The sequence below is a fragment of the Strigops habroptila genome, chromosome 10 (assembly GCF_004027225.2).
Source record: "Strigops habroptila isolate Jane chromosome 10, bStrHab1.2.pri, whole genome shotgun sequence".
Classification (NCBI taxonomy): Eukaryota; Metazoa; Chordata; class Aves; order Psittaciformes; family Psittacidae; genus Strigops; species Strigops habroptila.
The window spans coordinates 16,823,742-16,846,590 of NC_046359.1; the positions used below are offsets into that span (position 1 = coordinate 16,823,742).

The 22,849-nt window shown below is 36.7% G+C and overlaps 1 protein-coding gene across 7 annotated transcripts in view; it reads left to right on the plus strand.

Annotated features, from left to right (window-relative positions):
- Window positions 1–22,849, plus strand: part of RYR2 (ryanodine receptor 2) — a 375,228-nt gene that overhangs the window by 211,947 nt on the left and 140,432 nt on the right. For all 7 annotated transcript variants that reach the window (XM_030499610.1, XM_030499611.1, XM_030499612.1 and 4 more), the window contains 5 exons: window positions 2,251–2,334; window positions 4,829–4,988; window positions 15,109–15,256; window positions 17,798–18,006; window positions 20,308–20,482. In XM_030499610.1, coding sequence (XP_030355470.1) covers window positions 2,251–2,334; window positions 4,829–4,988; window positions 15,109–15,256; window positions 17,798–18,006; window positions 20,308–20,482 — 776 coding nt within the window. The remainder of the gene's footprint in view (window positions 1–2,250; window positions 2,335–4,828; window positions 4,989–15,108; window positions 15,257–17,797; window positions 18,007–20,307; window positions 20,483–22,849) is intronic.

Sequence of the window (22,849 nt, forward strand, 5' to 3'; positions counted from 1 at the left end):
GGAAAGGAAGAAGTCAGAAGTAATCCAAAACCTGATTAATATAGCAACCATGTTGTAAGGTTATGTAGAGAGTCTTTTGAGAGTGTTGTCAGGAATCTGCAGGTGCACAAGTCCATGCAATGTGATGAGATGAATCCACAGATCCTGAGGGAAGCAGTGGATGAAGTGGACAAGCCACTGTCCATTGTATTCGAGAAGTCATGGCAGTCCAGTGAAGTTCCCACTGACTGGAAAAGGTGAAACATAACCCTCATTTTTAAAAAGGGAAAAAAAAGAAGACCCAGGTGAATGCATGCCAGTCATGGAACGGATGGAAATACATGGAAAATAAGGAGGTGATTGGTGACAGTGAATGTGGCTTCACTAAGGGCAAATCATGCCCGACAAATCTGTTGGCCTTATATGATGTGGCGACAGCATTGGTGGATAAGGGAAGAGAACTGCCATCATCTACCTAGACTTGTGCAAAGTATGTGACACTGTCCTGCATGGCATCCATGTCTCTAAACTGGAGGGACATGGATTTGGTGGATGGACCACTTGGTGGACAAGGAATTGGCTGGATGGTCTCACTCAGAATTGCAGTCAACAGCTCAATGTCCAAGTGGAAACCAGTGGCGAGTGGTGTTCTGCAGGACTCAGTATTGGGGCTGGTGCTGTTTAACATCTTTAATATGGACAGTGGATTGGGTGCACGCTCAGCAAGTTTGCCAGTGACACTAAGCTGTGTGGTGTGATTGACAACTGGAGGTTGCCATCCAGAGGGCCTCTGAGAACCTCGTGAAATTCAGCAAGGCCAAGTTGGTCCTGCACCTGGGTCAGGGCAATCCCAGAGACAGGCTGGGCAGAGAGCAGCCTGAGCAGAAGGACTTGCAGTTGTTGGTCAATCAGAAACTCAGCATGACCTGGTAGTGTGTGTTTGCGACCCAGAAAGACGACCTTGTCCTGGGCTGCATCAAAAGAAGTGTGACCAGCAGGTCTAGGGAGATGATTCTGCCCATCTAACTCTCTATTCCACTCTTGTGAGACCCCACCTGTATCCATTGCTGGGGCCCCCAAAATAAGAAGGCTGTGGAACCATTGGAGCAAGTCCAGACTTGGGCCATGAGGATGATCAGAGGGCTGGAGCACCTCTACTATGAAGACAGGCTGAGAGAGTTGGGCTTGTTCAGCCTGGAGAAGAGAAGGCTCCGGTGAGACCTTACAGCAGCCTTCCGGTATCTAAAAATGGCCTACAGGAAATTTGGAGAGGAACTTCTTACAAGGGCATGTAGTGATAGGACAAGGGGAAATTGTTTTAAGATGAAAGAGGGTAGATTCAGATTAGATTCAGATTAGATATTAGAAAAGAAATCTTTATTGTGAGAGTGGTGAGGCACTGGAACAGGCTGCCCAGAGTAGTTGTGGATGCCTTATCCCTCAAATTTTTCAAGGCCAGGATGGATGGGGTTTTTAGCAACTTGGTCTAGTGGAAGGTGTTGGAATTAGATGGGGTGTAACTAGATGAGCTTTAAGGTTCCTTCCAACCCAAACCATTCTAGGATTCTATGATTTGTTTTCTGAAATGAGCTGCATCTTGCAGAGTTAGGCCAGAATAGGCTGCTTGGGTCAGAGGCTCTGTGGTCTAAGTCTTGTGGTACATGACACACCATGTCTAGCTTGAATCCTTTTCTCTGAAGACGATTAATGTGCAACATCCATACTGAGCCTGAAGATTGCAATTTTGGTCTCCTTATCATGCATTCTGCTGTCAGTCCTTTCTCCAGTCATGTCTTAAAAAAAATCCACTTAAAATCTCTGAATAACAGCTTCTCTTCGTAAAGAAGACACTTTCTATGGATAACAAGTAACATTTCCTGCCTTTTCTGTTTGCATTATCTTTGAAGTAAACATAAGATAAAAAGATTTTGATATAGAACAGTATGAATAAGTTTTATAAGGCAGAAATGTTTCAAGGGCAGGGAATCTTTCAACTGATGCCACTTACAGATGCAATAAACTGTAAGATAGTTCCGTTTTGAAGTAGTCCACTCATAGTTTTACTAAAAGTTTTAGGAACATCTAGTGTCGTTTTCTTAACATTGTCAGAAAGCTTATTACATATAAAAAAAGGCTGATGTTGATCTTTCCATGTTACGCTTTCGTCATTCCAACAGGTCTCATTTGTTGTGTCATGCTATTTATATACACAGCAGCAATTCTGAAAATAGAAACATTGGCAGTAATTTATCTCTGATTTCTGTGTCCTAGAACCCTGCTGGCATTAGGCTGCCATGTTGGAATTGCTGATGAACATGCTGAAGAAAAAGTGAAAAAAATGAAGCTTCCAAAGAAGTAAGTTGAAATTCAGAAGCGTCTTTTTGCTAAGAAGTGTGAGTTAAGCAAACTGTATTTTAACAATATTTATAATGCTAGTTTTATTGGTATTTGGGTATGCATGTATGCATACTTATTTTCAGAAACTTTCACAAACCTTCATCCACACCTTTTCTTTTAGATGTTTACATTCTGATGTGTAGAGAAAGTTTAGGTTTTCTGTGATTCACTGAAATATTGTTACATAGTTCTTTTATACATATATATTAAGATGAGGCTAGCAGAGATACTGAGCAATGTGAGAACAGTGAGATACTGATGAGCAGATGAACAGGGAGGAGCTGGGATTTTAACTACATGTTTCAACTAGTACTTCAGCCTGCAGCTAAAGACAAGTCTCCAACATGAATTTGTACACACAATATGCTTTTTTTATTTTCCTTAGTATCGGTTGATACTTATCCTTGATGAGTATTCATTTGCATCCCAAAATACAGTACGCACATCCTCTTTGAATAAATTTAGAGCATCCTTTGAGACCCCTGGTTCTTTGACCCCTCTCTTCTATTGAAATAGCTGCAGCTATCATAGCTTTTATATGCACAATGTAACACTTGTGCAAGGGACTGTGACAGGAAAGAACACAGTAATTGCCAGCCTGACAGACATGTTAATTCTGTATGATTTGCTGTTTCCATTACTGCCTGGTTTTACTCATGTCACTGAAGAGACTTCACAGCTACCTGAGGAGAGATAACCATGAGGGCAGTTAGCTGGCACATGGGAGATAGCAGCACAACTGCCAACTGCTTGCTTAATTCTCTAATACAAATTTGCTGACTGGTAGCTATATGAATGGTTAATTTTTGGACTGATGTTCTTGAATTGTTGTTTTTAAACTGCCTTTTTTAATGTGGTAATTTTGAGGGAAGGTCCAACCTCATGTTTATAGATGATAACCTGCTTAAATACTTGCTTGTTTTCAATTATTGTTTTCAATCAATAATTTGTTTAAACGGGTTTTAGAATAGTTGTCTTGGAAAAACATTAATTAAGATTTGTAAAGTATTTGAATATTTTAGAATATAAATGGGGATAAATACTGTTTCTTTTTCTGGATTTCTCTCTGTCAGTCCAAATAAAGAAAATACAAGAAAATGACAAAGTTGTACAGAAAATATACAATTATTTAAACTAGCAATTCTTTAAACAACCCAGCACATATAATTTCAGTGAGAGAATATTGTTGTTTATTTTCTACAAACCCCTTTCTTTATGACCAAAATAGCTCTTTGTTTTGTCAGTATGCTTGAGGAGAAATACTCCGGTATACGCTGGGCACACCCGCTGGCTCCAGCATGGTCTCTTCTGGGGCTGCAGGGAAGCACCACCTCTGGCACTTGGAGCACCCTCATTCCCCCCTCCACCAGCCTTGGTGTGTGCCAGACTGTTTTTCACACCTTTTTCCCCTCACTCCCCTCTGCTTGTGCAGCATTTTGCACTTTCTTAAAAATGTTTTCCCAGAGGTGCCACCAGTGTGGTTGAAGGGTTCAGCTTTGGCCAGTGGCAGGTCCCTTTTGGAGTTGACTGTGTCTGGCACAGGGCAGCGCTGGCCTCTACTCACGGAGGCCACCCTGCAGCATCCCCCCACCAGCACCTGGGCACAGACACCCAGTACAGCCCCTGGATATCTGCCCCCACCCCTGCTTTCCTTTTCCTGCTCTCCTTCCCCTGCACCTTCCCTTATCAGTGTCCACCACCCTGGTGGTGCCACATAGTGTCATAGGGTTTTGTTGTAAATTTAGTAAGTCTTGATGTGCTGCATCTCTCATCACATGCATTATGTCCTTTATCAAGGAAGGTTTGGTTATAAGTAAAGTGGGATATTACTATAATTTGGTGGGAACAACTTCATAAAAGTAAACAACACTTTGTTCTTAAGAGTGCTAAAAATAGTGAGGAAGCTGTCTCTCTGTTCTAAGTCATGCTTTAATTTCAAACGTTTACTTCTGTAATTTGAAGGATCGTTAGGGTATGAAGTATTATGAGTACAAATTTTATTACATGGAATTCATATGTGATCACGAGTAAGCCATTTGGCCTACTGTGTGTCTCACATCCCTATAATGTATTTTCTTGCTTCAGTAGGAGATGATAGAATTTATATAAGTATTGTGAAGTGCTCAGAGGTAAACTAAATAGTGTTTGTAAAATATTTAGATAAACAACATCTTAATCTACTACTTTAAATATGTGAAAGTACTAATACTTTAAATATGTTTTTAGTTCATACCATTTTGAGTAGCTTTCATTCCCAGCCACTTCATCCTGTTGAGCTTGAAACAAAATCATATGTCAGTGCATTATTATTATTAATGTTCAAAGACAGATTTATATAGATAAGTTACATATATGTCACACTTTCCTTTGCAGTTTCTATTCATTTAAATTTGTTTTATAATCTTACTTAATTTAATTTTATTAATTTAACAAGTTCTGTGTTTTTTGACAGCTATCAGTTGTTGAGTGGATATAAGCCTGCTCCCATGGATCTGAGTTTTATCAAGCTGACCCCCTCTCAAGAAGCTATGGTAGATAAACTAGCAGAGAATGCACACAATGTGTGGGCAAGGGACCGTATAAGGCAAGGCTGGACATATGGTATCCAGCAGGTAAGTGCTAACTTCAGTCACTTGAAAAAACACTTCTCTCTTGAGATATTTCACAGTTAAGTGGGAATAATGGGGATACAAAGGCGAGAAGTGGCAGCTAATGAACATGAGTCTGTCAGTCAAAGAAAGGAAAAATACACAGTTAAAGCAATCCTGCTAAATCTTTTAGCAGTATGAGACACTTCTACAAGCAGTATTAAAAAATTGGTGCTATATTCTCGTATGCTGTCTGGATCTCAGGGTGAGAAAATTGAATGCAGGAAGCTAATATGCTCTAGTATTTTAAGAAATGTAAACATTGACTTTCAGTAGGGAAGCAATTTAAATGTTTGCAGTCCTGGGAATTGAATAATTTTGTTTATCCAGGAAAATCAGAATGTAAACTTCTAGTAATCACTTTGCTAATGTGTTGTATTTCTGGCAGAGGCCATATTTAACTGTGAATAGTTAAGTTAGTCTCCACGTTCCAGTCCTACTTTAGTGGTTTTGTTTCAGTGAATAGAAATGCCATGTGGTAGGTGTCACAATGTGTTATAAGGGAAGGGAGTAAAAATTAAGCTTGGTGGATTGTTAACAGCAAAACTCAGGGTCTTTGTTTTCTTAAAAATAATACACCAATTGGTTTACAATGAGCCTAATATATTCTTTTTCAAGACAGATACAATATCAGTTTTCCCCTAGGAGTCATATTTTCTCTTCTTTTTGTGATTATTTTTAAATTTTATGTAGAGAAAGGTGTCTTCGCTTCTGTTAAATGTGTGGTAGCATATCACAGTGATATTTTAGGAAAATTCACTTCTTGGGGACAAAAATCTGTTTTCATAGTTTTGTGCTGGGCATAAAAGGTCATTAATTTGCAAAAGTGAGTAACAGCTGTTTAGTAGGTACATGCTCTTTCCTGCCTACAAAACAGTGCTTTTGTTTTTCACAGAAATTCTAGTTACACAGTTCAGCACATTTCAAATTCTGCTTTTTCTATAAAACCCAAATTCATTCTACTTGCAAAACTTCTGTATATGAAAAAAAATATGGTTTTATATACATATTAAGTTAGGCACTTAAATTCATCTCATTACATACTGCAAAGTACATTTTTGTGACAAAATATATGCTACATATAGCATTTCAGCATCATCCATTGTAGTATCTTAATATAAACCTCTCATTGTGGTACTTTGTAAATTATTTAGGAAAACCATGTTCCATATTTGGGTCTAGGAAGACAATGAGCCAGTTCTTTTTCTTGCAGATTGGAATGTATGTAATATCCCTTACTAGATTGACACTAAATATAAGTCAGTATTAGTGCAACTCCCCTGCTTACAACAGGATTAAATTTTCCCCTAATACTGCACTTTAGAGTAAGGGAAGGTAGCCCTTGGAAGTATTGTTAACATTTTTGGCAGAATATTAATCATGAGAAGTGTCAGAAGTGATGATTATCTGTTGTCAGGTGGGTCATGCAGGTTAATTCATTTTGATCCCACTATTTTAATCCTTTGTGTATGGAGGTAGTACACAATTCATTTCTAGAATAAGAGTCTGCATATCTCTAGATGCTCAAAAGAAATAGTTCTGATATGTTAAAGAAGGCACTCAATAATTTACACCATGCCTTCCATATTTTTTATTTTCCCAGAAGCCAAACACTTTCAATACAGGTTCTTGCCAATCAGGAGATGTGAAATGAATGAAATTTGGGAAATGGTTACAGCTTTGATAGAACTCTGACATATCCCAAAATTAAGTTTAGTTTTGCAACAGAATTTATTGGTTAAAGTGTAGTTAAGAAGTTTCTGGAATCAAATGCATCTCAGCTAATCATGTTTCTAGCTTGCGTTGGGAAAATTTAAATCCACAACTCATACGTAGTAAATAAAGTTTCTTAGATCTTGAAGTCAATTTAATGTATCCTGTATATCTGTATATCTTTGGGGAAAAAGAAAACAACCAAACCCACAAATAATTTTATCGTATTTATTGGAGCAAATTTGCAGTTAAATTGTATGTCTTCTGAATTAGGTATTAAGTAAGAAAGGCAGTTAAATGATGCTGTCAGAGATTTTTCCAGGGTTACTGGATTGGGAATAAGAAAAAGAGATAGTAGGAGTGGGTGGCAATGAAAAAAGTTTCTCCTTTACATCTACACAATGGGCTTATACACTGTCTTTATGTATGTTTTAATGTGCCTGCTGACATAGATGGTTCTGCTTTTTAAGCGGTGTGGTGTGAGAGTAATAAATCATTAGTTTTATTATGGGTCCCAAAAGGCAGTGGAGTTGCTGCAGGCCACAAGTTTGGTTTAAAAAAATGAAATAAAAATATTGATTAAACAAATTTAGTATGGGATGTAACCTAAAATTAAACACTTCAACTTAATGTTGGAAGAATCATGAAGTTTGTTTTATGTTCTTGGTGCTGTGCCTGGGGAAAGACCTTACTGTTGAATCTAAACCACTGTGGCCTTGTGAAGAGACAGTTTTGAGGCTCACTGAGAGAGAGAGAGCAGAGGGAAAGAGGAGGACCCTGTGATCTACTCACTGAATAACTCTCTATTTCATCTACTAACTCTTAAAATACCTCATGAGGGCCAGCCTTGGAAATCAGGCCTTCCCTAGACTTCCTTCTTAATATATGCCTTGCTTGCTGGGTGACAAAGCTCAACATTGTAAGTGAACACAAATTTATAGTCCAGTGTGAGAAAATTCGTAGAAGATACAGGTATAGATTTAAACCCCTTAGTCTTATAATTATTGAACTGAGCATTACCCATTTTCCACAAAGGTGTCTGACTGGACAATTAGAAATTAAGTATCTAAATCCATTTTGATCGCCAAATACAAGTTATTATGTAAAGAGGTTATCATTATTACTTAGATCTGCTAAGTTTTAAAATAAACTAGGTAGCACCTGGTTAGGTTTTCGGAGATATTTTTTGCAGTCAGTGTGAATAGGGCTGCGATTTCGATTACCAGGTTGTCCTCTGAAAGAGACTTCAACAAATGCTTCTGCTTTAAATCTTAACTGGGCTTAGTCATATGATCAGTACTGAACTGTTCTTGTTCTTCCTTACCAAAACAATTATGGCCATGCAAAAAAGGATCTGGAGAATTTAAAAGTAAACAGCTGCAGTGCCTGATCCCGTTAAGAAGCTGATCACAATCAAAGTTGGAAAGCCACTTAAATCACCGTTTTTCAGTCTTTGGTGCTTCTGCTTTAAGATTCCAAACATTTTGTTGGGCCTGATTCGTCCAAACTGACTGGAGACTTTTCTGTGCTGAGTAGAGCACTGTTGTTGAGAATGTTACACAGTGGTGCAGTGAACAGCATCACAGTTATGCTTTCAACAGAGGACAGTTGTTAAAAGTCACCAAGAGCTCAGAAATATTAATGACCTTCAGGAAACAGATCAACAAAATCAGCAGTATATTTTACTCCCTTTATTCTTGGAAGACAAAATTACAGTAGCCTCACGTATGGTTATACAGGTAGATGATGTCCTTGAAAACTTTCCCAGCAATACCATGTGTTGTAAAAGCTGCCATGCCTGTGGTGTTGATGTTGATATTCTCTTAATTCAATTATTTCTCTCTTTTCAAATAATTAAGTTTATTTTCTTCTGGAGAGAAGGCAGACAACTGAGTTCCAAGAGTGCTTACAGTTTGCAGATAACAAATACCAATCATTAAAAGTCAAAAGAAGAGAGCGTAATAGCAAGGTGCTCCTTTCTGGATGCGGTGCAAAGATGCTTCTCATTTAGCTGACATACATATCGCATGGCAAGCTGCTAGCTGTTATCCACACTGCTACGTGCTTCTGCTTAACTCCAACAGTGGGTTTGTTTTGCGGGCTACATTTTGTCATTCCATTATATTACTGTGACATGTTACAGTACTGTAATAAAATGACATGATGTTATACTGTATAATACTATAAGCAGATCTTGCAGAGGTATGAAATAGTTTCCTAAGGGAAAAAAGCTTACAGATGTTTGAAAGCGGTTGAACTAATCGTTCGGAAGGGTGTAAACATACTTCCCAATTGTAAACAGCAATCTTGCTGTGGTTGTAGGATGGATTAGGTGGCCTTGTAGGTCTGTTCCATCATAAGTGTCATATACTTTCATGATTATATAATATGAAAAATTAAAGGGATACTGTCAAGTAGTTCCTGTATATACAATTTCTTAACCGTTATAAACTGGTTATGCCTTCCAAGTTCCAGATTATTTTTTCTTCTTCTAAATCCACCACTGCTTGTCAGGATTTTTTTCTTAACAAGAGAGAGCTGCTCTTTGTGCATGACTGACTACACAGAGTATTTTTGTCCTGTTGCTGCAGAGCCAACTAGGCAGCCAGCAGAGGGAGCACAAGTTAATTGATAAATACTGTTCCAGGACTGTGCTGACAGCTGTGGTGACACTGGTCACAAACAAGTATTTTTTAGTAGTACAGACGCACAGTAGCTTACTGCTCCATGAAAGGAGCAGAAGAAAAAAAAAACCCAAAAAGCAAACCAGGTAGGAAAAATACGTATTCCTGCTGAAAAGGATGTTTTAAAGAGTAAGAATAAGTGGAAAACCAAGCACACAATCAGTATGAAAATACTAGACACTGTCCCTTTAAGGGAGAATGTGGTTGCCTGCGGGTTGGTCTTCTCTGAACTGGGGAAATGGTGAATTCTCAAAGACACGAATGGAAATAGATCCAGGCAGAACAGCAGTATAATCTTGATGTAAGTCAGTTAAAATAATCACATTTGTGCAATGAGAGAGGGCTTGCCGTTTTTTTTTTTTTTTTTTGGGTTTTTTTTTTTGTTTTTGGTTTTTTTTTTTTTTTTGGTGGTTTTTTTTGTTTGTTTGTTTGTTTTTTTTTACATGTACTGATTTTCATAGAATCATAGAATAGTTCGGGTTGGATGGAACCTTGAAAAGTCATCTGGTCCGACCCCCCTTTGATATATGTCCTATCATAATTACCTCACTTATTTGCTGGGGTATTCTTAGCAAATTTCTCGTAACAAGCTGATTGAAATATAGCATTGAAGTATAAAAGGGTGCATTTGTGACTAAATCCTCACAAATGAATGGAAAATATTCAGAACTCATTCAAGTTTATGCATGAACCTACAGGATTGGCTGACAACCTAAAATGTTCTTCTCACTGTGTGAAGAGCACCTTAAAAAAAAAAAAAGATGTGCTTCCTGTTCTAGGATAATTAGGACTGTGAAGCAATTATTGAGTCTGACTACTAGCAAAATGCTAGACAGTTTGGTCTTTTTAAGTAGGGATTTTTTTTTAATATATTTTTGTAGGAAGCATGACATCCCTATTTGATCAAGAGTTGGTCTTCTTAGACTGCCTAGTGCTGCAGTGCAAGAGAGGTACTGTTCTGGAGATTCAGACTGAGGAGATATGGATGTATTGGGAAAATCACAAGTTGAAAGCTTGTCACTTACCTTGTCATTAAATATATCTAAAAGGGTATCTTGTCCTTGTATAAACTACTTATGTTACCTCACTCTCACATTTTACATTATTTATTTATACTGATGTATAAATATACTGATGTATAAATGCCCTTCCATTTATAGCCAGGGCACATTCTTCCAGGCATTCCATATGGGTGTGGTCCTTAGTGAAGATGGTGGAAGCTGTACGCATATTTCTAAGGATACGCATACTTCAAAGGACAGAACTCAACTGCTAGTATGCCAGGTTAGGAACACAGCTTCCACTTTGGGTGGATACATTTAGGATATTTTTTTTAACGTTGCCAAAAATATGGTTTTGTGAGGACTTTATTGAGCTTTCCAGTTCTGACAACTCTGGAATCTTGAAATTATTTACTTAGTAAATAGCAATTTATAATTATATTTTTCCTTCTTCCCTTACAAAATAATTTTTATTTTTAATGGTTTATGGTTAAACATGAGCTGCCATGATAAATGCAGAAAAGTTAGACCTCTGGATAACAAGATATGAAATGTGTGGTGTTAGTAAATTATCACAGTGTATACAATATGCGGCACACTTGCGCGGTGGCTCACTGAGCGGGTTTCTGACAGCATTGCTGGCAAGTTCACCAGTAGCATTTGTTGTGGCAGTTGCTCAGAAATCTTTGTGGAAGACTGCAAGACCCACGGATGTGACAGCAAGCAGAATCAAGTCACAGCTGTGGAATGAGTGTTTTCTAATGGTACAAATGAAGCTAGGAGAACAACAGCATGTCTGCCTCACTGAATACATGCTGAAATACGTTTGCTTTGTGCTTGTCATTTGACAGCCTTGGTTATGAGAATAAAATCATTTCAGTACCACACAGTATATGTATCTATACAGTTCTAACACTTCAAATCACAAAACTTATCCCATTAAATTATTATCACATTTTTCCTGCACTCTTTCTAGTCTGTGGTTTTACTTTTCAGTCTTTTCCCGTCTTTCTTACTGTTAGGCACTTGTTTATGTATGTTTCTGGTGTCTTCTTGTTCCTTTTAGTCTGGTGATCCGTGCTGTTCCTGAACTTCTCAGAGCTTTGGGAAGGCTCGGGAGTGTACGGGTTTGCAGTGTCACATTTATAGCTCTGAAAACTGTATTATTCATTATTGTTTCAGATGTCTTTTAGAGGTTTAGATGAGGTTTTATTTTTTTGTTACTGAATTACTTCTGAAGAGTAAAACTTTATTGCACATGCTGTATCTCTTAATGGGTTCTTCTTTTAGACCTGCTTATAGAATTTGACTATGGTTTTCTATACTGCTGTAGACAGTATGGACGCTTTTCTTGTTTCATTCTTACTCTTACATAGCATCTGTCTATGCAGTTTGCAAGACCAGTTGCTAGGTCCAGTGCGCTAGATCAGTTATCTACACGTCACATACATACTAAATGAATGAATGCAATTCTACACCTCTCAGCTCCCAGTGTGTTTCCTTTGTGAATTATTTTGCAGCAGTGTTCATTACCTGTAATTGAAATTTTAAAAGGCTTCTTGATATTTGTTGTTTTGGGTGTTTAATTATTTTTTCTGTAGTTCTTTTCTATTACTTTCAAGAGCTTTATTCAGTTAGTGCTATTGTTGACCAATTATCACTTATTTCAAATCCATTTATACCTTACAAATAAGCATGTGTGTGCCAGTTGAAATGATTCTATCATTTACTGTATATAGCAAATTCTGTAGTGTACACTGTATAAAGTAATACTGACTTTTCATGGTCAGTGTTACATCATACCAGTTTAACATAATTTATTCTTTCCATTTATAGTTAGGGCACATTCTGCCAGGAATTCCCACTTTTCATGGTTGCAATGCTTTCTTTTACTTAAGTAACTCCAAATCAAATTCTAAATGACTAATCCAGCGTTTGTGTTATGTTATATGAACACAAAGTTGTATAATAAGATATATAGGCTTTTTTCTTTTATCTTTTTGTTTTCTGTGATATGATAGGTTCTGAATTCAAAACCAAAGAATTATATAACTGTCATGTGTGCTACCCAGCTCAAGCCATTTGAAATGGAATCTTGTTGACAAGCTCAAATTTTTCATCTATGGAGGATATGTTTTGCTTTTGTTTTCAAATGACGTGGTGAACAAGTAGTTGCCAGACAAACTCTATACACAGTCTTCTGATGAAGCATTAGACTGACAAAGTAGGAAAATTCTGGAAAAAAAAATTAAAAACTTAGCCTGATTTTTCCTTCTTTTAATAGTCTACACTACAAAACAATAAATTTTCCATACTGAATGGGAAGAATTAAGTCTATGTGCACATTGCAAATGTACTCAATAAAAATTACCGCTCTTAGCTAATCAGTTTTCTTGTTGACTTGATTGTGACTGTGCAAAGCTCAATCACTGTATAGGATCATTCTCTTGATTAGCTACACTTGAACCACAGACTTGCAGAAGATCGTTAGTACAAAAACTTAGGATGAGTGTAAGAATAACAGTTCTTAATTCAACAATAAGTAAAACATTAAAAAATTAGACATACCTTAGGAAAAAAAAAAAAGATCAAAATTATTAAAATAAAAATTCCTTCTCCTATTCATGTTTAAAGAAATAGCCAAATGAGAAAAAGGTCACAATACTGAATAAAATTAAACCCAAGGAAAACACTGTAAAATTGGGTTTGTTTAATATTTATGATTTCTTTGTCTTTAAATTTTTTTTCTCACTCTGATTTTGTGCGTAAGCGTTTTTAAAAGTACTTATACTATATTCCATTATCATACCTTGTTATCAGCTGATTGCCTGTATGTTAACGTATGTTAATGGTTGCTATGGCAATTAGCAGTGCATTAGTCTAACTGAATATCATGGATAAGAAGTTACATAATTGTTGTTCCAAACTTCTGTTTCATATTTTTACCACAGTATGTTGTAATATCTTTTGGATATACAGTGTTTCAGAGGAAATTATTTCTCTTTTTATGTCCTTTCTGTCACAAATAATTAAAGCCATGGTGTTTCATCTCTTATGTTAATGAGAATATTCTTATATCAAAAAATAATTCCTTGTAATATTTACTTCAACATCTTTTAGGTCCATTCTGTTCTGGAAGCAGGCTTTTTCCACATTTACCAAATAAAATAATTGAAAAAAGGGATGTCAATTTCAGAGTTTTGCAATAAATATGGAAAGTAGTCCTTGTGTTGGCCCTGTCAGTGCCCTTCTCTCTAATTATAACTAGAGTTGATATGGTGTAATTTTTGTCCCAGCAATGCATTATCTTTATTTTTATGTTAGTCCTTTTAGCATATAGGTAATGCTTGTTCCGTAATATTTCTTCTTGTAGAATGATCACTGGTGGGACCTGATTTTATCAAGCCCTAATTAATAACTGCACTTTAATATTTGTTCACCATGATAAGGCAAAAGGCAGGTAGCCTTGATCTAAGCATTTAAAGGACAGCAAAATATGCCTGCAAGTATTTGTCAGAATGGATGTGCCATTTCTTTCCTGCCGGTAAAGGTAGAATGAAAACCACATACATTCTTAAAAGTATAACTCTAATGCTATAAAAGAAGTAAGATCTTTTCACTGTGGGCACTGCTTTCTAAAGTAATAGGCACTATTTTTGCCCTTCTTAATAAGTCTGACCAATAATCAAAGCCGCTCAATATCTTTGGTATATGTACCCAAGAGAACAAAGACCAAGTATATCATTAAATGTCCAGACTTTAATTTTTATTTTTGTTTTTTAATAAGATGTTAGGAAGAGCATAGTTCTTTGTATGGTTTCTCTCACTGCCAACAAATATTGACAGGATGTGAGAATAAAATGCAGACAAAAAAACCAATTCTGTTAGTCAGTAAAATTATGTTAGGTGTTTAAATAAGCTAGTCAAACAGTGCTTTCAAGTAATTTAATTTTGCTCTGCAGTAGAACCTAATCAATGTCGTGTTAATAAACCTAAAATACACAGATCAAACCTTATCAATACATTAGTTTCAGCTGGAAGAGAGGTTACATTAAATTACCTATGACAAAAATTCTGCACATTAAGCACACATTCTTACCATTACCCTTTATTTTGGAAAAATATGTTTTAAGTATTTGACATAGTAAAGCATGGGTTTATTATCTATTTCATTATTCATTATTATTCACATATTTATTAATATTTTTACTAGCAGTGTTTATTTAATTTGGTTTTATCTTATTTATTAGGGGTTTTATAGATCCTGTTTCATACTATACTTAAAAACCCTATATATTTGCAGTACAGTAAAGTCTCTGTAGTCTCTAGTTACGTACTTGTTACTTCTTACGGCAGCTGCTTTATAAACGCTATAGAAAATACAATCTGTTTGACTTTCCAGTCAAACTCTTTGCATTTATCCTTGTTCTTGTTGTTTGTATTATTCTCCTGTTAAGTAAATTTGATGGCAAATGAAAGCAGCTATAAGCCACAGAGTTTTGTTTATTTGTGTATTACTTTCCTTTGTTATGACTTTCTAGACTATTGCAGTATCTTTGAATCCTTGCTGTATTTGCAATTCCATGATTTCTGTTGGTATAAATAGCTACTGCTACTGTAGCACAATTTTGTTTTTAAGACAAAGCACAATTTCTGAAATTGAATTGATTTTTCATACTTATGCAGGATGTGAAAAATCGACGAAATCCTCGCCTTGTACCTTACGCTCTTTTGGATGATCGAACAAAGAAATCAAACAAAGACAGTCTTCGGGAAGCAGTCCGCACCCTTCTAGGCTATGGTTACAACCTGGAAGCTCCTGATCAAGATCATGGTGATTAATTTTGCTCCTCTTTTTCTCTCTCCTCCTCTCCCTTTCACATATGATTAATCAATGTTAAAAGCTTAAGCAATTTAAATCAGGATTGTGAATACTACAAGACAGCCCTGAAACACAGTAAATCAGGAAAACATGTTTATCATCTTGCTTAATGTATGATCTTATGCCAGGGAATAAAATACATGGTTGCATTTTATACATGTATATCCTATCGGTATATTGATTAATGAATGATTATTTTTCTTGCTGTATATAGTGATAGTATTGTTAAATTTTGGACCTCTTTAGACCATAGACCTTCAGTAAAGCATTTCTTCAGATCTAACTCATACCAAACATGTACAGATGGAACCTGCCATTTTCGATTTCTTTTCCGAAGCACGTACCTGCTCTGATTCCTAGCTTTTTGAAAGGCTGCTAGTAACTACACTTTAAATCTGAGTTATCACTGATACTATGAATGTTTAACAAGGCTGGATTGCTAAAAGGGCAAAACAATGTTTTTTAGTGGACTAGGTTGTGTTGGTGGCAAAATGCCATGTCTTACTGTTGAATCTGCCTATGCCTAGTCTGGAGAGTTTAAGGCTGACACATAATCTCATAATTTCTTCCCCTCCCACTGTGGGAAGGAGATGCTGTGCAGAGTAAGTGAGCGTCGCTTCTGCTTGGTTCTGGGAAGGTGGGTTTACTGGTATAGGAGGATTTTGCCTCTTATGAAGGCAAAGGTGTTGTCTAGTGATGTCGGGTGAGAGGGAGACAAAGCACACTCATTTCCTACAATCTCTTCCAAATCCCACTGAATAATATTAATCCTGTTTCCTCATTTACAGCTCTGAGAAACATATGCCCCCCTGCCTTTCCTTTGGAATGAACTGCAGGAAAAATTTGTTTTTTTCCTTGTGGTGCAGAGATCCTTGAGCTAGTTCTGTGCATAGGGTTACTAATGAAATGTAAAGAACACAATTTCAATCCTAGTATTTGAAAGGTGTCACCAATCCTGTTGAAAAATTCCCAGACGAAAGGACTTGTAGAACATAGTCCCGCAAACTGGCTTTTCTTAAACAAAGACTGGAATTGCATGCAGCAAAAGGTTTTTATACTCATTTTGAGGGTTTAGATTTCACAGTTTATGACCCTGTCAAGATTTTTAGATGCATAAAACATGTCTGTCAAGGTTTAGCCCCAGTCGGCAATAACTACCATGCAGCTACTCACTCTCCCTTGTCCCCCAGTAGGATAGGGAGGAGAACAGAAAAAGGCAAAACTCATGGGTCGAGACAAGAACAGTATAATACTTGAACTAAAGTTCAATAATTTAATACTAACAGTAAAAATAACAATAATTTTAATGAAAAGGAGAGAAAGAGGAATAAAAATAAAAACAAGTGATGGACAATACAATTGCCCATCTGCTGACTGATGCCCAGCGCATCCCTAAGTAGTGATTGTCCCATTCCAGGTAACTCCCCCCCCCGTTTGTGTACTGAGCATGATGTGCTATGGCATGGAACATCCCTTTGGCTAGTTTAGGTCAGCTGTCCTGGCTCTGCTCCCTCCCAGCTGCTTGTGCCCCTCCTCACTGGCAGAGCATGAGAGACCAAAAAGTTCTTGACTAGGGTAAGCACTACTCAGCAACAACTAAAAACATTGGGGTTTTATCAACAATTATTCTCGGACTAAAGCCAATCACAGCACTGTACCAGCTACTAGGTAGAAAGAAACTATAGAAGAAAGGAAGAAAAGGGAGAAAACTATATCCCTCTGAAACCAGGACAATGTCATAGGGATCGTCTTTCATCAGCCAAAATCCATACTGTTAGTAAAGGATTTAGAGCCCTCTAGTGGTGGTCTGCATCTCCATTCTAATTTTATTTTAAACATTGATTTACAAAGCTCTGCAGCATAATTTTTATGCTTTATTAATATTACTACTTACTGGCTTCCCACAGCAGCTTTACTTCTGGGGTTGCTTAGAATGTAGAAAGCATTAGGTTACTTAGAATCTAAAAAGACGACAAATTCTCAGTTTCCATGCTTTTTGGTGATTCATCTATATAGGTGAGGTATTAAGGGTCTTCAGAAGTGTTTTTAAGGCAATAATCGTGTAGACCATCAAAAATAAAAATTTAGTAATAAAGAATTATATGGCAGAGAGTTCAGAGCTGTTTACAGGAAACTTCATGAGCCTGACCTAACTGAAGTCAGATATTTGGTGGCATGAAAAGTGATAGTAAATTCTGAGGGATGTGACCTTATAGGCTATTCAAGATAATATTGGAAATGTGGACCCTCCCCCATCCCCCACTAGATGAATTAGTGTAGAGTCATTTCTGAGAGGTACCCGAGTGTGCTGATTCCCCAGAACTGGCAAGGGTGCTTTCCCCATAAGGCTGTTCTGCAGGCACATTCTTCTTTTCATGCCTATGCTCAAAGGGATTCCTTCGTTTTCACTGCCTTCATTTTGTCAGTAGTTAAATAGAGTACTTTGTGTGTTGTGTTTTTTCTCTACTTTTTAAAATTTTTTAAACCTTACAGCGATGAGACTGGATGTGTGCAGTGGGATAATGGAAAAATTCAGGATCTTCCGCACAGAAAAGACTTATGCCGTGAAGGCTGGGAAGTGGTACTTTGAGTTCGAGGCAGTTACGGCAGGAGACATGAGAGTTGGCTGGACCAGGCCAGGTTGTCTGCCAGATCAGGAACTAGGCTCAGATGAAGAAGCTTTTGTTTTCGATGGCTTTAAGGTTTGTATATATTTGTCTATAATAATATAAATGATTGCAAAATTTTTAATTTTGCATCTTATTTAATGTGTCAGTGTCTCAACATAATTGCCTTCTCTTCTTTCATTTCTGTTTTATGAATTTTTTTCTCTCTTTGAGGGCTGTGGCGTACGAACAGCACGGACTCAGAGCATCTTTATGCAGCAAATCACTTTATTGCCTATTGCTCTAGCTTTTATACTATTCTAGCAAAAGATATTTTTACCCTGTTGCTCTACCTTTTATACCAAGCTAGTTTTAGCACATCATGTTTAGTTCCTGGTTTACTGTTTTGTTTTTTCTAACATGCTTCGTTGTTTCACAAATAGTCCTAAAATAACCAGTTCCTTATCTTTCTGTTCTCCTGCTTCTGTCCACCTGGGTTGCTCTGCTTAATCACACAGTGTACTTTGCTTCTTCTTTAACTCTTTCTTCTCCAGCCAAGCAGTTACTTCTCTTTGGCAATAATCAAGTAGCTTCCATCCTCTCCTACAGAAGGCCTAGGTGGAATAAGGAGGATAAATGTCACCTGAAAATTAATTAGCAGGGTTTGGCATTTCTATTTTTTTCACAGCTTCACAGTGTTTGTGCGGTATATGTAAAGCACTGAAAATCTAAGTGACTTACACAAATCCAGTGTACTGGCAGAGCTGTAATTAACTATGAATCATTTCTTTAAATTTTTGCTTGGTTGTTCTCTCCATAAGAAGTGTCATTAGGGGACGACATGGTTAAAATTGTTAGCAGTAACAATTTGAGGCAAACTTTGATACAAGTTTTTTATAGGAATGTAAAAGTTATGAAGAGCATACTTAGGTTTTCATTGAAATCCTTACAGTTTAATGTAAATGAAGTATGATAGAAACAGTAATTTTTTTTCTCCACTTTAACTCTGTATGAGACAATGACAGATTGAAATGTAGTAAAAATATATAGGAAAACAAACTATGTGTTATTGATTTTAATCAGAATAGATTAAATGTCTCATTAAAACCTTTTATTTGACTATGAAGGTAAGTGCAACTGCTATCCAAACCATAGTTGGTTTTAAGGCTACTGATGGCTCAGGTCAAAATGTTTCTTGTATCTGTTGCTGGAATTAATTTTGTTTATTACTCTTACAATATGTAATAGAAATCAACAGTATTTCTGGCTGTTCCTCATCAGATCAAGTTTTCAAGATGTTTTTTATTCATGTTGTTGGATTTTTTCCCAGTCTTGTATTACATGAGAAGATGCATTAAAATGAGAACTGAAAAGTTGTTGTTGTAAAATATCTGATTGGCTTGAGTGAACTATTCAAGTCCTGTGTCTTTACTAGAATAGCTGTGTAGTACTTTGTCTTCTGAATGTCAGGGTTTGAACTTTCTGTCTAAATCCAGAAAGATATTTTGTTGTCTTTGATTTTAATCAATTCTCTCCTTGGTTCTTCTTGATTGGAGAAAAGTTTTTGATCTTTGTGATAAATAGACAGGCTCATTTTTTTTCTAGGATTTTCATGATGGATACAGGGGCTAAAAATCTACTTGTGATGGAATATATGAATAGGGAACCTATTTGTTAGTAACACTGCTTTATGTTATGCGTATTACAATAGTTCTTAATAGATGTTTATTTATTTGAATTCCAATCCAAGACCCCATTCAAAGCCTTTGCGGTCTTTGACTTTTGAAGGTCAGTCATACGAATCATTAATCATGCCCTCAGCTGCTCTGGAATATATCAGAAACTCAGAGTGCTTGTCCCATCCACAGAAAATTCTGTTCATTCCAAAATCTGGTATGACAGGAAGTTTTATTTATTTTGTACACAACATTTTTAGAATTATACTTAAGGAAACAAAGTTTGTTTGTAAGCAGTGAATTTATAGGCTACTAGATTAAATAAAAGCAATTGCTTAAAACAAGTTTGTAAAGCAGCTATTTAACATTGTAATTGATAGCACATTATTTTCAGTACAAGTCTTTCATGGAGCTTCTGCAGAAAAATAAGCTATTCTCTTGTTACTAAAATATTGAAATAGTAATTTTACCTGTCAGCTCACTGAGCAGCGTTTTACAATACCCGTGTGAGGGGTGTTTGCAGGAAGTTAATTGTTGGATTTCCATTTTCAAAGTCAACTTGGAGCACTCACAGACATTGTTTTGGAATGATTTGCTGTGAAAGTGTTAATTTAAGTGCCATCTTAATCGAGGGGGCTAGTTTTTAGTTGTACCAGTAGGGGAGAGAGGAACACACACATAATCACTGTTACTCTTTGAAATTCTTCTAAATCCTTTTCAGGCACAGCGGTGGCATCAAGGTAATGAGCATTTTGGCCGACCATGGTTGGCAGGAGATGTTGTTGGGTGTATGGTTGACATGAATGAGCACACTATGATGTTCACCTTAAATGGTGAAATCCTGCTCGATGACTCAGGGTCAGAACTTGCATTCAAGGACTTTGAGGTTGGTGACGGTAAGTACTGTAATACAGTGTGTTGCCCGTTTTTTGCTCTGTCTTCCCTTTAACATCATGTGCTTCTTGTTTTGTGTTTTGTTGTTGTTGGTTTTTTTTTCTTTTTGGTTTTTTTTTTTTTTTTTGGCTTGGTTTGGTTTTTGTTGATGGGTTTTTGTTGGGGTTTTTTTGTTATTTTTTTTTTGTCTTCTCCCCCTTTCCTCTCTCTAGGGAGCTATGCCTCATCCTTTGCTGTTCTTGATTAGTATTAAGCCTTTGGAAAGGAGGTATGCTGGGTGTGAGGATGAGGCAAGGTCTTTTTCTGTGGTGAACTTTGAAGCCATCTTTTCTGATCAGACCTTTTCACTATTTTGCAGCGATGTGTCTGAGGTTGCAAATTCATGACCTTGAACATTTCATCTGTACTGCAGCAGGTCACTATTTGATATAGCAGAATCATAGAATGAATCATAGACTGGTTTGGGTTGGAGGGGACCTTTGAATATTATCTAGTCCAACCCCTGCTGCCAAGGGCAACGACATCAAATTTTATCTAGATCAAGTACTGAAGCAGTACCAAATTTCTGTCAAATTAGGGAGAACATATGGTAGAATATAAACCTTGAGCCAGCTTTAAGGTTATGTTTTAGCTCTGGGAGCAGAAATGACACCTGATCCGGGATAAATCCAGCTGGTAAAAAGTTAGCCTCCTAAAGTTTTTACTTATTTTTAAATCAGCAGATTGAATTTTGTACCTGTTGTTGTACTGTTCTTGGTGCAGAGTCTACAAGCAGGTTTTAGTTTACCGTGAAGCCATAGCTTAGGAGATTGCAAAAGGTGGCAAAGATCGAGATTGTGTCAGGTGCCAGATTGATTCTATATCGCAAAAGTATTTTTGTTTATAAATGTAATTACATACTTGCGTGTGAATAAAAGTGTAAGAAAGTACATTAATGTAGAATAACTGTCTAAAATTTCTGCTCTGTGGTAATGTAAAAAAAATATTTTAAGCTTTAATCTTTCCCTTTCATTTATCATAAGTTCATTTATCATAAGTACATATATTCTGTCATATTTATTATACATCTGTGTCTGAGAGAGAGGGTTCAATTTTTTTGAACAGTAAAAGCTGCAAATGATATTTATGGATTACTGATCCCTATTCCCAGGGGAAATATGAATCTTATACCTATTAATTAAGCAGTTCCCTGCTTGAATTTTAACCACTTTTATGTGGGTTTCAGAGTATTTTACTTCCAGGAGTGCTTTGGGAGAAGAATTTTTATATATATATATATATATATATATTTTTTTTTTTTTTTTTTCCTTCTTCTGCCATATACCAAATTAGGAATTCTTCCCTGTGAGGGTGGTGAGGGACTGGAACAGGTTGCCAGAGATGTTTTGGCTGCTCCATCCCCCGAAGTGTTCAAGGCCAGGTGGATGAGGCTTTGAGCAACCTGATCTAGTGGAAGGTGTCCCTGCCCATAGGAGGGGGGTTAGAACTAGATGATCTTTAAGGTTTCTTCCAACCCAAACCATTCTGTGATTCTATGATTTGATTTCATTTAAAATGAAATTTTAAATGAAATTAAAATGAAATTTTCCTGGAATCATGCCCATAGCTTTACTGCCTTCAGATTTCTTTAGATACTGTGATAACATGATGAGGTGACTTGGCTTTACCGTAGGTGGTGTAGACGTAAAATCATCCTGATGCCTTTAAATTATGATTGTTTTTCATATATTAGGCAGTATAATCCCATTGAGGAATGAGGGATTCTGAGAGAAACTGGAATTCCATGAAATTCTGAGGGTAGCCTGTTCGACCACTATTTTAATTTCAAAGTTGATGAAATCACTATGTAATTTTTGTGGTACTTGTTTCTAGCTGCAGGTTCAGAATTAAACAGATCTCTGTTGAGTCTGAAACTGCTAAATTAGTTCCTGGTTTGACATGGAGCCCCAAGGCCTTGGTATCCATGTCAAAGATTTAATGTCAGCATCAAGCCTCTCAGATTTTTCACAATATCCTTATAATTCACATTAAGATCCTTTTGTCTTTGAAAAGAGCTTGCCTTTGAAATAAAGTATCTTATTTTGTTTTCAAAGGAATGTGCTGATGTATCTCAGATTTAATAACTCCCAATCAATACTTGTAAATATTACAGGTATCCCATATGCCATTCGTGGCAGGGGGGCATCTATATGTATGTGTGTGTATATACAAATGCATGTATGTAACACCCAAATTAAACATGACTTTTCTAGAGCTGTCATTCTTTTATAGTTTGGTTTTGTTAATGGCTCTTAAGAGTATTGAGATCTTTCTGCAGGTCACTTCTCTGTGAATTGTGTGCATGCCATGTGCTGCTGCAGAAAGAGACC